The following is a 17,304-nucleotide window of genomic DNA, read 5'->3' on the forward strand; positions in this document are numbered from 1 at the left end:
AAAACCCTCGCCCGCACACGCCATTTTCCCATCCTAGAACGCACATGGGGGGGGGGGGGTTGCCACCCCCCGCGCCATTTCGTTCCTGTTGGAGATAGAGCTCAGCGGTAAAGACCAAAAAGATTCTTTGGGAAGAGACAAATCGAATGGTACCCAGTTTTACCTTCTCAGGTCAGTCATGGACCTTCCAGGTCAGGTCAAACTAAAAAATGTTGCTGTTTTGGGTCACCGTTGTACCTATATCGAGTGCGCTGCTTAGCATATACCGATGACGATGCTGTTTTCTGGTGCCAAGCCAGCTGGAACCTCTTTGTCACTCTACCCGACCAGATTTTTGCTGCTGAGGTCATTTCAGGTCAAGTTATGTCAAGGTCAATTATATGTATTTGTATGTCTGTGTGTGTCTGTGTGTATACTGATGTGTGCAGTGTGCACCGATTGCTTTTGTGCCCATATTACATGAAATCATGATCTGAAATCATGATCATGATCTGATATTATAAATGTTATATGAAATCATGATCCAGTTTACATGAAATCATGATCCATATTACATGAAATCATGATCTGAGAAGCTTTTACCAAAAATACAGTCAAAAACTTCACAAAAAGTAAATTCAGCTTGCCTAAAACGCAGTTATCTTAGATGACCTAGTTTGACCTTGACCCTGACCTCGACACCTGTACATCGTCGAACAACATGTTCCATGATAGGTGGGAGGTAAGCCTGGCAAAAAAGGCCGAAATCAAGGTGTCAAAAGCTCACAAGGCCCATGGCAAACGCAAGATGTTGAGAATGGGCCATTTGGGTCATGACATGACCTGAAAAACAAGGTCATATCTCCAAAAACAAAAATCACAGAAACTTGAAACTTTCAGTGGACATCAAGAAAGGATAGAGGAGCAGCTATACGAAAAATCAGCCTTCTAGCTCTAAAAATGTTGAGTGCAGAGCAGAAAGACTACCTGGGAGGGGGGGGGGGGGGGGTGCAGTCGGCGTATGAATAAGGGAGCTTTTCCCATATAATGGACATCAGAAGGTGAGAGTTCCAGTTAGCGCCTCTGCCCCACCCCACTTTCAATAGGATATGGTTGCTTAACCCACATTCAACCAACGAAGAGGAACTTTATTTGCTAATTCCTAATTGTAAACATTTTATGCAGAGGTAAGAACCCTTATTGATAAAATTAATTTAAATAACTGCTTAAATAACAACGTGAAGAATGCTGAATTGTACATTGCGGAGCAGAGTGTCAAGGCGAAGCATCAAAGCCTGACAGTACAGTAGGTAATTATCTTGCAGTCAGACTTGAAACTTGAGACTGGCTGTATTAGCCTGTAAATTGGCCAAGACCCTGGTCTTCCAATTTCCATGCAATATGGATGAAAGAAATTAAGCTTGATTAGTGATTACTATTGATTTCTTTTAGAGTTTTGATAATTTTAAGTGCGATCACGAAGGCAGTGTAACTGCTTACTCCATAGCTAGCTCATAGCTGAAGCATCAAAGCCTGAGTTATCTTCCAAGCATGAACTGACAAAAAAAAAAATTAGAACTGGATCAGCTCAGCTCAGCTAAATCAGCTCAGCTCAGCTTAGCTCAATCAGCTCAGCTCAGCTCAATCAGCTCAGCTCAGCTCGCTCAGCTCAGCTCAGCTCAGCTCAGCTCAATCAGCTCAGCTCAGCTCAAGCTCATTCAGCTCAGCTCAGACAGCAGCTCAGCTCAATGCATTACTGAGCCAGCTCAGCTCACAGCTCAACAATTTGGCAAAATGTTGAGCCGGCTCATGAGCTGAGCTGATTTTTGAGCCGGCTCAACTGAGCTGATCACAAGTCTGTACGAGCCCACAGCCAAACAGCTTAACTCCAAGAACAGGCCACATTATCAAAGAGCACAAGTCACGTGACCTTTAGGCACGTGACAATGAGCTGGCTTACTCTCAACATTCACCTCTTGGAACGCCATCACCTGATCCCGCACACATGGTCCCTATTAGCACTGTGCGGCGTCTCCGAGAGCTAGCCCCACAGCTGGGCTTGGAACACACATCACAGGCTCTTCAACAAAGGTGGCCGGCCCACCGGATGGGCGCGTGGCGGACACGCTCCCCCGCCCCCTCCCTACCCCCGCCCTTCAGAGTACAGGTGCACCGCCGCGAGCGCTAACCCATGTGGTGCAGTTGAGAGGGAGGGGAGGGGAGGGGAGAGGGGGAGAGGGTCCGGCGACGATTGGAGAGAGGAGCTGCCGACACAGACGCGGGGATGAAACCTGAGACCGGTAGGTACTGAGACGGAGACGAAACCGGAGACGGCGACGGATAAAGGAGGGGGGGGGGGGGGGGGTTGGCAGACAGAATGAAGGGTGAGTCGGGAGTCTCCGCTGACACAGGCATATGTTATTGTTGACCACGGGCCGATTTCCTTACAAATAACGGTGTTCTGAAAGGAAGAGACCTTCGATAGCTCTGACAGGCATACATTATTCATGTTCAAAGGCAAAAAGATAAGCAACGGCGAGCCGAGAGAAATTCGTACCTATGCCAACATACAGCAAGGGAGACATGCGGCGTTACAATGGGAAGTTACCCAGAAGACGCCAGTTATGTAATAAGTTACCTATTATCTGCATTCAAAGGACACAACTGGAGATTCATCGCAAGAAACCCAACCAATATCAGCATCATCGAATTGCTGGCCGAAATGAGAAAGGTTTTGCGGATATCTGACCACTTTATCTCAAAAGCATCTCACGAGTACCTATTGAACTTCACACAGAATTCAGAGACGGAGTAGGTCGTAAAGTAATGATGCAGTCGGGGAGACGCAAACCGAAAGCACAAGTACGTTGTGGACTATCGACAGCGCCTTGGAGTATAATTCAAGACGTGCAACGTTAATGCTAGTCGAACGCAGCTCAAGCTATTTGATTTGTAACAAGTTGAGCGGCTAGAAACAAACACTCGGCCTCTCTTTGCCGAGCAGCATCCTTTTGTTCAGTGTGCCAGCGGAACGCAGAGCTCTGTGCTATACATGCACTCGATCGGTTAACCCTCGCCCGCACATGCCATTTTACCATCCTAGAACGCACATGGGGGGGGGGGGGGTGGTTGCCACCCCCCCCCGCGCCATTTCGTTCCTGTTGGAGATAGAGCTTAGCGGTAAAGACCAAAAAGATTCTTTGGGAAGAGACGAATCCAATGATACCCAGTTTTACCTTCTCAGGTCAGTCATTGACCTTCCAGGTCAGGTCAAACTAAAAAATGTTGCTGTTTTGGGTCACCGTTGGATATCAAGTGCGCTGCTTATCAAATACCGATGACGATGCTGTTTTCTGGTGCCAGGCCAGCTAGAACCTCTTTGTCACACTACCCGACCAGAATTTTGCGGCTGAGGTCATTTCAGGTCAAGTTAGGTCAAGGTCAATTATATGTGTTTGTATGTCTGTGTGTGTCTGTGTGTATACTGATGTGTGCACCGATTGTTTTTGGGTCCATATTACACGAAATCATGCTCTGAGAAGCTTTTACCAAAAATGCAGTCAAAAAAATTCAAAAAAAGTAAATTCAGCTTGCCTAAAACGCAATTATCTTAGATGACCTAGGTTGACCTTGACCCTGACCTTGACCCCTGTACATCATCGAACAACATGTTCCATGATAGGAAGGAGGTAATACTGGCAAAAAAGGCCGAAATCAGGGTGTCAAAAGCTCGCAAGACCCATGGCAAACGCAAGATGTTGAGAATTGGCCATTTGGGTCATGACATGACTTGAAAAACAAGGTCATATCTCCGAAACCAAAAATCACAGAAACTTGAAATTTTCAGTGGACATCAAGAAAGGATAGAGGAGCAGCTATACGAAAAATCAGCGTTCTAGCGCTAAAAATGTTGAGTGCAGAGCAGAAAGACTACCTGGGGGGGGGGGGGTGGCAACCCCCCCCCCATGTGCGGGCGAGGGTTAAGCGAGCTGAGAGTAGAGGGACGTCACATTCACAAAGCACCAGAATGCACAGGGGATCCCTCCACTAGGGTCATACTGATCGTCATCGTCGTGGAATCCACCGTTTGGATAGAGAAAAACACCGCTACAATACGCCTCAACGAGCATTCTGCGCGGCTTTCAACCAGACAACGTAACGACGCCTTCAGTAAACCACCAAACGTCGTTGTTTTCAGAGAATTTGTCGGTGTCCGTCGCGGGCTGCGTGTGACAGATAAACTGCTTCACTAACATCGTGGCGTCGAGAGTTGGGCGCCGATACGATCGATCCACATTGCAGCGAGTCAGACGCGTAAGCCACGAGCCAGGATCGACAGAAAAGGTGAGACTCGAAATTATAAGCTTCGTCATGCTGAGTGCTTCATATATATTCTGCAGTATTTGTATAACTATCTCACGAACTATCTCACTAAATCGTGAAAACATCCTTTCTTTGAAGGCCAATCTTGGTTAAATTTTGTGCTGAATCTGAAATACTGCCGGGCAACAGCGAAAATATGCCTGCGTGTAAGAAGATAGCGATATCGTAAGCAACGCGATTTACAAGGACGGGTTAAATATAGCAGAGCATCTGAACTCAACACGCTACACTATGTTCGCACGCTTCACTGATGCATCATACGCAGCCAGCATGTTTGACGAACAAGACCGTTTTCGAAACCTTGTAAGCAGACTTGTAAGCGATTCAACTCTGATTGAATCGATTCTCATGAATCGCTTGAAAATGCCGACTCACTGTGATTGAGTCGGTTGAATCACCTCTTGTCACCATATGAATCCTGATTGAATCGGTCACACATGGCAACTGCAAGTGATTGAATCGGCAACTCATCGATTCAAGTTGATTCAATTAACAAAATGATTCAATCACCATGTGCTGGAAATTGAAGTTATGACCATATTTAGTACTATATTATGTGGAAATATATGTGGCATTTGCATCATAGTCACACACAATGCACTGCAAATTTTTTAGGTATTTTGTCAGTATTATAAATGTGCATAGCTATCAGTATTGAAAAAAAAAACATAAAAATTTTATTTTAAGTTTTTAATCAAACTGTAAACACAAAATTATACATAAATGTCAATGCATGAAGATGAAAAAATGAATGTAAAGTTTCTTTCCAGTGCCCTAAAATCAGTATAGTAATCAAGTTAACAGTAGCAGTAAGCAGGCGCACATTGCTCAACACCTCACGCTCATTATAGAGTTCAGTGCTCAACACACATGTTTTAGATACCATGCTAATCTTTATATTTTCAATACCCTGTTTCATGAGGACATTTGTGAGCAAGCATAGATTTAGTACTTTTCTATGTTTTTTGGTATTTTCCTAGTGTATTTGGTTGATATCTGTTTGGTATCAGTTTCCAAAAATGTCTTAAATTGATATCACATATGTATATATTTTATATAACATCTTGATTGAATCGCGTTGAGTCAAATCATGAGTTGAGTCATTCCCTTAATCACTGATAATGGGATGAGTCGTGATTGAGTTGAATCACAAGGTCCATGAGTCGTGATTGAATCGCTTGGAAAATCAGACTGTTTGATTGAGTTATGATTGAATCGGTCATTTCATCAAGTGAGTCGTGATTGAATTGATTGAATTTTTTTGAATCGTTTACAAGTCTGCTTGTAAGGGCTATTGTAATATACGTTATAATACTGCAGCTAGCAAACAAGCTGGGGCATGGCGGATAATTCAAGTGAAGCAAACTTATGAGAGTTCAAAGAGTCTAAGAAATCTGTAGAACGTGGTTTGGATGTTTGCAGAAGGTAATACCTACATGCATTGCAGTATAGCCTATAGGCCCAGCAACGGAAAACATCAGACTTAACGTTCAGCTTGGAAATGGACACGATAAAGCATGACATACACATAATAAAACGCTCATTATTAAATAAAAAAACTCCCCGTCCACGAACCAAGCCGAACGAACACACATTGAATACAATAACCGCACAATCGATTAATAAGCCAAAAAGACAGAGATGACCACGTGAACGTACACAGAAAATAAGATTAAATCCGCGCTAGGCGCCCTGTAGGACTCACCTGCACATCCACCTGAAATGAGAAGAGGTCGATGCGTTTCCAGTTGCTGCCATCGAGGGCGAGAATGTTCCAGTATTTGCACACTTGGGCACACCGGCAGAGCGAGACAATGTCCAGAAAAGAGAACACTCTGCAACGGACAACAAACGTGGCAGGAGAGGGCATCACAGATGAGCAGACAATTTTATTACGATTACATATCAGTGATAAATAGCGAAAGTACCGACAAGGAGTTAAAGAACGGTATAATGTTACATTGAACCACAATAACGTTGTATTCACCTATTACATATACACTTCATCGTCATGACATTGCTTGTTTGAAAAAGAGGGTTATCAGCGACAAGTAAATTACATATGTTCTCGTGATGGTTTCAGCTGATCAATGGAAATCTGATCTTCACAGGATGCAACTCCATAAACGCAAGTAAGAATAAAACGTTTTTTTTCTTCGTTTCGAAAACGAAGAGAATGGTGTCGCTAAATAAACCCGTATTTGTTAACATGCTTAAATAAGATCGTGAATATTTCTCACCTCACAAAGATTTCAAGTACAAGTTGAGATTTTAATATTTTTTCTCACCTGATTAGCACCTCTTTGGGAAGTTTTTTGTTGATGAGGGCCTCGTCTTCTTGGAAAATGCGGGCAGGCTGCGAATGAAAGCAAGCAGGGTCACAAAATGCGTCATAAGCCTCGTCGATCAATCAGCGTTTACGTCGATCAACCAGAGCACGGTGACTATAACCAGAGATGCGTTCGCACTTTCTAAGCCCTATCGCAAAAGACGATGGTCAGCATATTTTAGGTATTTTTCGTAATCGTAATACAACGATGTTAACCTTGATACATGGTGACTTACAAGTTACATGGGTATTTGTGACCAATAAGCGGTCTTCATAATACGTGCACGTGCTGACGGTTCTTGTTGCCTTTCAACCCAGGCTGCGCCATTTGCCTCCGGAGTCCGGACATGTAGACTAGGCCCGGAAAAACATCGCTCAACCACAACAAAACCCGAGATTCTTCAAGATAGATGAATCCTGGGTAGGGAACTAGGGATGATTGACATTTCTGTCCAGTAAGATATGTATATAATTATAAACTGCAAGAGTACATTATATGTGTCATAGTGCACATAATAACCCTCTGTAATGTCAGCATTGGTGATAATGTATTCAACAGATGTCATGGGAGCATATTCAAGAAAATGGGACACATGATATAGGGCCTGTATGGGTTCATTCAATGTGAGCTCAAAAGTGATAGAAATAAGATCAAATATTATGCAACTTATGTCATCTTGTTTCAGGAAAAAACATCAAGTGAATGAGAGAGGTATATGACCATATCAAAATTTATTGAAGAACAAAAAAACGAACTTTAAACTTAATATGGCTAAACTGAATAACTTTGAAATGTTGCCAAAAATAAATTTTATCTCTAGTGTCAGGCATTTGAACAAGTACAAAAAATGCCTGAAATAGCCAGCATTGTGATAAGAAATATATAGGTATCCAGGCATTCAAATACCCACAATTTTAAGACTGAACCAGTCGCAACACACAAAAAACATAGGTACTGCAGACTGCAGTAGATGCCTAGCTTCATCAATGTCCGTGAAGTTGGCGACGTCGCCAGCGACTTTTCCAGCGACGAGCACCGATTTTAGCCAAAACCTCGTCCAAGGTCAATTGGACCATGAGGATCACGAAAATCGAACCCATTCACCCCTAAACCTTGACCTTCAAGGTCAAATTCAAGGTCAAAGGACGGGGAACTGAAAAAGTGCCACTAGATATTATCCGATCTTCAAAATTTTGGCACCAAAATGTAGCGAGTGCAAAGTTCTAGCCGCACATCGAAAACCATTTTCATCAAGGTCAAACTTCAAGGTCAAATTCAAGGTCAAAGGACGGGGAACTGAAAAAGTGCCACTAAATATTGTCCGATTTTCAAAATTTTGGCACCAAAATGTAGCGCGTGCAAAGTTCTAGCCGCACATCGAAAACCATTTTCATCAAGGTCAAACTTCAAGGTCAAATTCAAGGTCAAAGGACGGGGAACTGAAAAAGTGCCACTAGATATTGTCCGATTTTCAAAATTTTGGCACCAAAATGTAGCGCGTGCAAAGTTCTAGCCGCACATCGAAAACCATTTTCATCAAGGTCAAACTTCAAGGTCAAATTCAAGGTCAAAGGACGGGGAACTGAAAAAGTGAAACTAGATATTATCCGATCTTCAAAATTTTGGCACCAAAATGTAGCGCGTGCAAAGTTCTAGCCGCACATCGAAAACCATTTTCATCAAGGTCAAACTTCAAGGTCAAATTCAAGGTCAAAGGACGGGGAACTGAAAAAGTGCCACTAAATATTGTCCGATTTTCAAAATTTTGGCACCAAAATGTAGCGCGTGCAAAGTTCTAGCCGCACATCGAAAACCATTTTCATCAAGGTCAAACTTCAAGGTCAAACTCAAGGTCAAAGGACGGGGAACTGAAAAAGTGCCACTAAATATTGTTCGATTTTCAAAATTTTGGCACCAAAATGTAGCGCGTGCAAAGTTCTAGCCGCACATCGAAAACCATTTTCATCAAGGTCAAACTTCAAGGTCAAATTCAAGGTCAAAGGACGGGGAACTGAAAAAGTGCCACTAGATGTTGTCCGATCTTCAAAATTTTGGCACCAAAATGTAGCGCGTGCAAAGTTCTAGCCGCACATCGAAAACCATTTTCATCAAGGTCAAACTTCAAGGTCAAATTCAAGGTCAAAGGACGGGGAACTGAAAATGTGCCACTAAATATTGTCCGATTTTCAAAATTTTGGCACCAAAATGTAGCGCGTGCAAAGTTCTAGCCGCACATCGAAAACCATTTTCATCAAGGTCAAACTTCAAGGTCAAATTCAAGGTCAAAGGACGGGGAACTGAAAAAGTGCCACTAAATATTGTCCGATCTTCAAAATTTTGGCACCAAAATGTAGCGCGTGCAAAGTTCTAGCCGCACATCGAAAACCATTTTCATCAAGGTCAAACTTCAAGGTCAAATTCAAGGTCAAAGAACGGGGAACTTTAAAAATGCTACGTCACCAGCGACTTTTCCAGCGACGAGCACCGATTTTACCCAAAACCTCATCCAAGGTCAATTGGACCATGAGGATCACGAAAATCGAACCCATTCACCCCTTAACCTTGACCTTCAAGGTCAAATTCAAGGTCAAAGGACGGGGAACTGAAAAAGTGCCACTAGATATTATCCGATCTTCAAAATTTTGGCACCAAAATGTAGCGCGTGCAAAGTTCTAGCCGCACATCGAAAACCATTTTCATCAAGGTCAAACTTCAAGGTCAAATTCAAGGTCAAAGTACGGGGAACTGAAAAAGTGCCACTAGATATTGTCCGATCTTCAAAATTTTGGCACCAAAATGTAGCGCGTGCAAAGTTCTAGCCGCACATCGAAAACCAATTTCATCAAGGTCAAACTTCAAGGTCAAATTCAAGGTCAAAGGACGGGGAACTGAAAAAGTGCCACTAAATATTGTCCGATCTTCAAAATTTTGGCACCAAAATGTAGCGCGTGCAAAGTTCTAGCCGCACCTCGAAAACCATTTTCATCAAGGTCAAACTTCAAGGTCAAATTCAAGGTCAAAGAACGGGGAACTTTAAAAATGCTACGTCACCAGCGACTTTTCCAGCGACGAGCACCGATTTTAGCCAAAACCTCGTCCAAGGTCAATTGGACCATGAGGATCACGAAAATTGAACCCATTCACCCCTTAATCTTGACCTTCAAGGTCAAATTCAAGGTCAAAGGACGGGGAACTGAAAAAGTGCCACTAGATATTATCCGATCTTCAAAATTTTGGCACCAAAATGTAGCGCGTGCAAAGTTCTAGCCGCACATCGAAAACCATTTTCATCAAGGTCAGACTTCAAGGTCAAATTCAAGGTCAAAAAACGGGGAACTGAAAAAGTGCCACTAAATATTGTCCGATTTTCAAAATTTTGGCACCAAAATGTAGCGCGTGCAAAGTTCTAGCCGCACATCGAAAACCATTTTCATCAAGGTCAAACTTCAAGGTCAAATTCAAGGTCAAAGAACGGGGAACTTTAAAAATGCTACGTCACCAGCGACTTTTCCAGCGACGAGCACCGATTTTACCCAAAACCTCATCCAAGGTCAATTGGACCATGAGGATCACGAAAATCGAACCCATTCACCCCTTAACCTTGACCTTCAAGGTCAAATTCAAGGTCAAAGGACGGGGAACTGAAAAAGTGCCACTAGATATTATCCGATCTTCAAAATTTTGGCACCAAAATGTAGCGCGTGCAAAGTTCTAGCCGCACATCGAAAACCATTTTCATCAAGGTCAAACTTCAAGGTCAAATTCAAGGTCAAAGTACGGGGAACTGAAAAAGTGCCACTAGATATTGTCCGATCTTCAAAATTTTGGCAACAAAATGTAGCGCGTGCAAAGTTCTAGCCGCACATCGAAAACCAATTTCATCAAGGTCAAACTTCAAGGTCAAATTCAAGGTCAAAGGACGGGGAACTGAAAAAGTGCCACTAAATATTGTCCGATCTTCAAAATTTTGGCACCAAAATGTAGCGCGTGCAAAGTTCTAGCCGCACATCGAAAACCATTTTCATCAAGGTCAAACTTCAAGGTCAAATTCAAGGTCAAAGAACGGGGAACTTTAAAAATGCTACGTCACCAGCGACTTTTCCAGCGACGAGCACCGATTTTAGCCAAAACCTCGTCCAAGGTCAATTGGACCATGAGGATCACGAAAATTGAACCCATTCACCCCTTAACCTTGACCTTCAAGGTCAAATTCAAGGTCAAAGGACGGGGAACTGAAAAAGTGCCACTAGATATTATCCGATCTTCAAAATTTTGGCACCAAAATGTAGCGCGTGCAAAGTTCTAGCCGCACATCGAAAACCATTTTCATCAAGGTCAGACTTCAAGGTCAAATTCAAGGTCAAAAAACGGGGAACTGAAAAAGTGCCACTAAATATTGTCCGATTTTCAAAATTTTGGCACCAAAATGTAGCGCGTGCAAAGTTCTAGCCGCACATCGAAAACCATTTTCATCAAGGTCAAATTTCAAGGTCAAATTCAAGGTCAAAGGACGGGGAACTGAAAACGTGCCACTAGATATTGTCCGATCTTCAAAATTTTGGCACCAAAATGTAGCGCGTGCAAAGTTCTAGCCGCACATCGAAAACCATTTTCATCAAGGTCAAACTTCAAGGTCAAATTCAAGGTCAAAGGACGGGGAACTGAAAAAGTGCCACTAAATATTGTCCGATCTTCAAAATTTTGGCACCAAAATGTAGCGCGTGCAAAGTTCTAGCCGCACATCGAAAACCATTTTCATCAAGGTCAAACTTCAAGGTCAAATTCAAGGTCAAAGAACGGGGAACTTTAAAAATGCTACGTCACCAGCGACTTTTCCAGCGACGAGCACCGATTTTAGCCAAAACCTCGTCCAAGGTCAATTGGACCATGAGGATCACGAAAATCGAACCCATTAACCCCTAAACCTTCACCTTCAAGGTCAAATTCAAGTTCAAAGGACGGGGAACTGAAAAAGTGCCACTAAATATTGTCCGATTTTCAAAATTTTGGCACCAAAATGTAGCGCGTGCAAAGTTCTAGCCGCACATCGAAAACCATTTTCATCAAGGTCAAACTTCAAGGTCAAATTCAAGGTCAAAGGACGGGGAACTGAAAAAGTGCCACTAGATATTGTCTGATCTTCAAAATTTTGGCACCAAAATGTAGCGCGTGCAATGTGCGGCTAGAACTTTGCATGCGCTACATTTTGGTGCCAAAATTTTGAAAATCGGACAATATTTAGTGGCACTTTTTCAGTTCCCCGTCCTTTGACCTTGAATTTGACCTTGAAGTTTGACCTTGATGAAAATTGTTTTCGATGTGCGGCTAGAACTTTGCACGCGCTACATTTTGGTGCCAAAATTTTGAAAATCGGACAATATTTAGTGGCACTTTTTCAGTTCCCCGTCCTTTGACCTTGAATTTGACCTTGAAGGTCAAGGTTTAGGGGTGAATGGGTTCGATTTTCGTGATCCTCATGGTCCAATTGACCTTGGACTAGGTTTTGGCTAAAATCGATGCTCGTCGCTGGAAAAGTCGCTGGTGACGTAGCATTTTTAAAGTTCCCCGTTCTTTGACCTTGAATTTGACCTTGAAGTTTGACCTTGATGAAAATGGTTTTCGATGTGCGGCTAGAACTTTGCACGCGCTACATTTTGGTGCCAAAATTTTGAAGATCGGACAATATCTAGTGGCACTTTTTCAGTTCCCCGTCCTTTGACCTTGAATTTGACCTTGAAGTTTGACCTTGATGAAAATGGTTTTCGATGTGCGGCTAGAACTTTGCACGCGCTACATTTTGGTGCCAAAATTTTGAAGATCGGATAATATCTAGTGGCACTTTTTCAGTTCCCCGTCCTTTGACCTTGAATTTGACCTTGAAGGTCAAGGTTAAGGGGTGAATGGGTTCGATTTTCGTGATCTTCATGGTCCAATTGACCTTGGACGAGGTTTTGGGTAAAATCGGTGCTCGTCGCTGGAAAAGTCGCTGGTGACGTAGCATTTTTAAAGTTCCCCGTTCTTTGACCTTCAATTTGACCTTGAAGTTTGACCTTGATGAAAATGGTTTTCGATGTGCGGCTAGAACTTTGCACGCGCTACATTTTGGTGCCAAAATTTTGAAGATCGGACAATATTTAGTGGCACTTTTTCAGTTCCCCGTCCTTTGACCTTGAATTTGACCTTGAAGTTTGACCTTGATGAAAATGGTTTTCGATGTGCGGCTAGAACTTTGCACGCGCTACATTTTGGGGCCAAAATTTTGAAAATCGGACAATATTTAGTGGCACTTTTTCAGTTCCCCGTCCTTTGACCTTGAATTTGACCTTGAAGTTTGACCTGGTAGAAAATGATTTTCGATGTGCGGCTAGAACTTTGCACGCGCTACATTTTGGTGCCAAAATTTTGAAAATCGGACAATATTTAGTGGCACTTTTTCAGTTCCCCGTCCTTTGACCTTGAGTTTGACCTTGAAGTTTGACCTTGATGAAAATAGTTTTCGATGTGCGGCTAGAACTTTGCACGCGCTACATTTTGGTGCCAAAATTTTGAAAATCGGACAATATTTAGTGGCACTTTTTCAGTTCCCCGTCCTTTGACCTTGAATTTGACCTTGAAGTTTGACCTTGATGAAAATGGTTTTCGATGTGCGGCTAGAACTTTGCACGCGCTACATTTTGGTGCCAAAATTTTGAAGATCGGATAATATCTAGTTGCACTTTTTCAGTTCCCCGTCCTTTGACCTTGAATTTGACCTTGAAGTTTGACCTTGATGAAAATGGTTTTCGATGTGCGGCTAGAACTTTGCACGCGCTACATTTTGGTGCCAAAATTTTGAAAATCGGACAATATTTAGTGGCACTTTTTCAGTTCCCCGTTTTTTGACCTTGAATTTGACCTTGAAGTCTGACCTTGATGAAAATGGTTTTCGATGTGCGGCTAGAACTTTGCACGCGCTACATTTTGGTGCCAAAATTTTGAAGATCGGATAATATCTAGTGGCACTTTTTCAGTTCCCCGTCCTTTGACCTTGAATTTGACCTTGAAGGTCAAGATTAAGGGGTGAATGGGTTCAATTTTCGTGATCCTCATGGTCCAATTGACCTTGGACGAGGTTTTGGCTAAAATCGGTGCTCGTCGCTGGAAAAGTCGCTGGTGACGTAGCATTTTTAAAGTTCCCCGTTCTTTGACCTTGAATTTGACCTTGAAGTTTGACCTTGATGAAAATGGTTTTCGATGTGCGGCTAGAACTTTGCACGCGCTACATTTTGGTGCCAAAATTTTGAAGATCGGACAATATCTAGTGGCACTTTTTCAGTTCCCCGTCCTTTGACCTTGAATTTGACCTTGAAGTTTGACCTTGATGAAAATGGTTTTCGATGTGCGGCTAGAACTTTGCACGCGCTACCTTTTGGTGCCAAAATTTTGAAAATCGGACAATATTTAGTGGCACTTTTTCAGTTCCCCGTCCTTTGACCTTGAATTTGACCTTGAAGTTTGACCTTGATGAAAATGGTTTTCGATGTGCGGCTAGAACTTTGCACGCGCTACATTTTGGTGCCAAAATTTTGAAGATCGGATAATATCTAGTGGCACTTTTTCAGTTCCCCGTCCTTTGACCTTGAATTTGACCTTGAAGGTCAAGGTTAAGGGGTGAATGGGTTCGATTTTCGTGATGCTCATGGTCCAATTGACCTTGGACGAGGTTTTGGCTAAAATCGGTGCTCGTCGCTGGAAAAGTCGCTGGTGACGTATCATTTTTAAAGTTCCCCGTTCTTTGACCTTGAATTTGACCTTGAAGTTTGACCTTGATGAAAATGGTTTTCGATGTGCGGCTAGAACTTTGCACGCGCTACATTTTGGTGCCAAAATTTTGAAGATCGGACAATATTTAGTGGCACTTTTTCAGTTCCCCGTCCTTTGACCTTGAATTTGACCTTGAATTTTGACCTTGATGAAAATGGTTTTCGATGTGCGGCTAGAACTTTGCACGCGCTACATTTTGGTGCCAAAATTTTGAAGATCGGACAATATCTAGTGGCACTTTTTCAGTTCCCCGTCCTTTGACCTTGAATTTGACCTTGAAGTTTGACCTTGATGAAAATGGTTTTCGATGTGCGGCTAGAACTTTGCACGCGCTACATTTTGGTGCCAAAATTTTGAAGATCGGATAATATCTAGTGGCACTTTTTCAGTTCCCCGTCCTTTGACCATGAATTTGACCTTGAAGGTCAAGGTTAAGGGGTGAATGGGTTCGATTTTCGTGATCTTCATGGTCCAATTGACCTTGGACGAGGTTTTGGGTAAAATCGGTGCTCGTCGCTGGATAAGTCGCTGGTGACGTAGCATTTTTAAAGTTCCCCGTTCTTTGACCTTGAATTTGACCTTGAAGTTTGACCTTGATGAAAATGGTTTTCGATGTGCGGCTAGAACTTTGCACGCGCTACATTTTGGTGCCAAAATTTTGAAGATCGGACAATATTTAGTGGCACTTTTTCAGTTCCCTGTCCTTTGACCTTGAATTTGACCTTGAAGTTTGACCTTGATGAAAATGGTTTTCGATGTGCGGCTAGAACTTTGCACGCGCTACATTTTGGTGCCAAAATTTTGAAAATCGGACAATATTTAGTGGCACTTTTTCAGTTCCCCGTCCTTTGACCTTGAATTTGACCTTGAAGTTTGACCTGGATGAAAATGGTTTTCGATGTGCGGCTAGAACTTTGCACGCGCTACATTTGGGTGCCAAAATTTTGAAAATCGGACAATATTTAGTGGCACTTTTTCAGTTCCCCGTCCTTTGACCTTGAGTTTGACCTTGAAGTTTGACCTTGATGAAAATGGTTTTCGATGTGCGGCTAGAACTTTGCACGCGCTACATTTTGGTGCCAAAATTTTGAAAATCGGACAATATTTAGTGGCACTTTTTCAGTTCCCCGTCCTTTGACCTTGAATTTGACCTTGAAGTTTGACCTTGATGAAAATGGTTTTCGATGTGCGGCTAGAACTTTGCACGCGCTACATTTTGGTGCCAAAATTTTGAAGATCGGATAATATCTAGTTGCACTTTTTCAGTTCCCCGTCCTTTGACCTTGAATTTGACCTTGAAGTTTGACCTTGATGAAAATGGTTTTCGATGTGCGGCTAGAACTTTGCACGCGCTACATTTTGGTGCCAAAATTTTGAAAATCGGACAATATTTAGTGGCACTTTTTCAGTTCCCCGTCCTTTGACCTTGAATTTGACCTTGAAGTTTGACCTTGATGAAAATGGTTTTCGATGTGCGGCTAGAACTTTGCACGCGCTACATTTTGGTGCCAAAATTTTGAAAATCGGACAATATTTAGTGGCACTTTTTCAGTTCCCCGTCCTTTGACCTTGAATTTGACCTTGAAGGTCAAGGTTTAGGGGTGAATGGGTTCGATTTTCGTGATCCTCATGGTCCAATTGACCTTGGACGAGGTTTTGGCTAAAATCGGTGCTCGTCGCTGGAAAAGTCGCTGGCGACGTCGCCAACTTCACGGACATGCTTCATCAAACAAACAAAATTTGATTAAACTGAAATGAAACCAAACATGATGCAACCAAAGATGTCAAGATAACATATTAAATGAAAATAGAATTAAATGTTACAATATCCCACAAGAACATGGACAAAGAGGTCATTGACAGCGACATACTGATACACTGGCAAGACAAAGCCATTGGATGAGAATAAGTTACTGGCACTGCATGCGTCAAATGGTCAGGAAACATAAGCAAACCCAAATATTCAATGACATAAAAGGAAGAGTAAATCTTCATAAAAAGCACAAATCAGATGTTTTGAAGCACAAGTGCCCTCAGGGGCCAACTCATCACAACAAAGGCTATCGATTGAAACATGGCCTTTGAACGAATCTCCTTACCTCAGACCTGTGCCTGCCGTTGCAGTGCATTATAGCTTTCTTATATAATAGTCCAAGTTCATGGTTTGCAGCCTGTCGCCCTGAAAATTCCAAAACCCTTGAAGTTGCCCCGCAACAAGGGGCAGCTTCGGCAGATGTGGATTCTCAAGGACGTCGCTGCTGCGGCGGCGCGCGCTACTATGGCGCATGTAAACACTAAACATGGGCCTGTTCCAGCGCCTCCAGAATAAATTCTTGACTGGAGGCTCTACCAGAGGTTTTACTGGAGGCGCTGGAACGCAATCTGGAGATTTCTGGAGATTGGTGTCATAGATACCAAAAGAATGACGATTGTTCTCTCTTGAAACGCAAAATTTGTTTTCAATTTTAGTTAAAAAGATAAATAAAATTATAGCAATGTAATTTTCTTTACATTCAAGTTGTAAAATTATCAGTCAAATGTCCTTTGTTTACATTCGTGATTGTCACATGTGCGCCATAATTGTAGACCAGAGCCTCCAGAGAAATTTGGACCTCTCAACTCTCTGGAGGCTACTGGAGGTTTCTGGAGCTTTGGCGAGAGCTTTCTGGAGCTTTCTGGAGGCGCTGGAACGCTCTCTGGAGAATTCTAGAGCTTTCTGGAGCTTTCTGGAGGTTTCTGGAGGCGCTGGAACAGGCCCCATATCCGCATCACAGCTGATGACTGACGTCACGATTAGAGCGGCAGAATT

The 17,304-nt window shown here is 42.7% G+C and overlaps 1 protein-coding gene across 1 annotated transcript in view; it reads right to left on the reverse strand.

Moving 5' to 3' along the window:
* The window catches only part of LOC122388734 (F-box/LRR-repeat protein 20-like), a 41,162-nt gene extending 24,145 nt beyond the window's left edge, over positions 1-17,017 (reverse strand). Inside the window, exons 1-3 of the mRNA XM_043380112.1 lie at positions 16,595-17,017; positions 6,651-6,718; positions 6,068-6,197 (exon numbers count right to left, since the gene is read on the reverse strand). Of these exons, the coding sequence (XP_043236047.1) occupies positions 6,068-6,197; positions 6,651-6,718; positions 16,595-16,624 (228 nt within the window). The 5' untranslated portion in view covers positions 16,625-17,017. The remainder of the gene's footprint in view (positions 1-6,067; positions 6,198-6,650; positions 6,719-16,594) is intronic.
* Between the last annotated feature and the right edge of the window lie 287 nt (positions 17,018-17,304).

This window comes from Amphibalanus amphitrite, unplaced genomic scaffold, assembly GCF_019059575.1.
Source record: "Amphibalanus amphitrite isolate SeventyFive unplaced genomic scaffold, NRLGWU_Aamphi_draft 000333F_arrow, whole genome shotgun sequence".
Classification (NCBI taxonomy): Eukaryota; Metazoa; Arthropoda; class Thecostraca; order Balanomorpha; family Balanidae; genus Amphibalanus; species Amphibalanus amphitrite.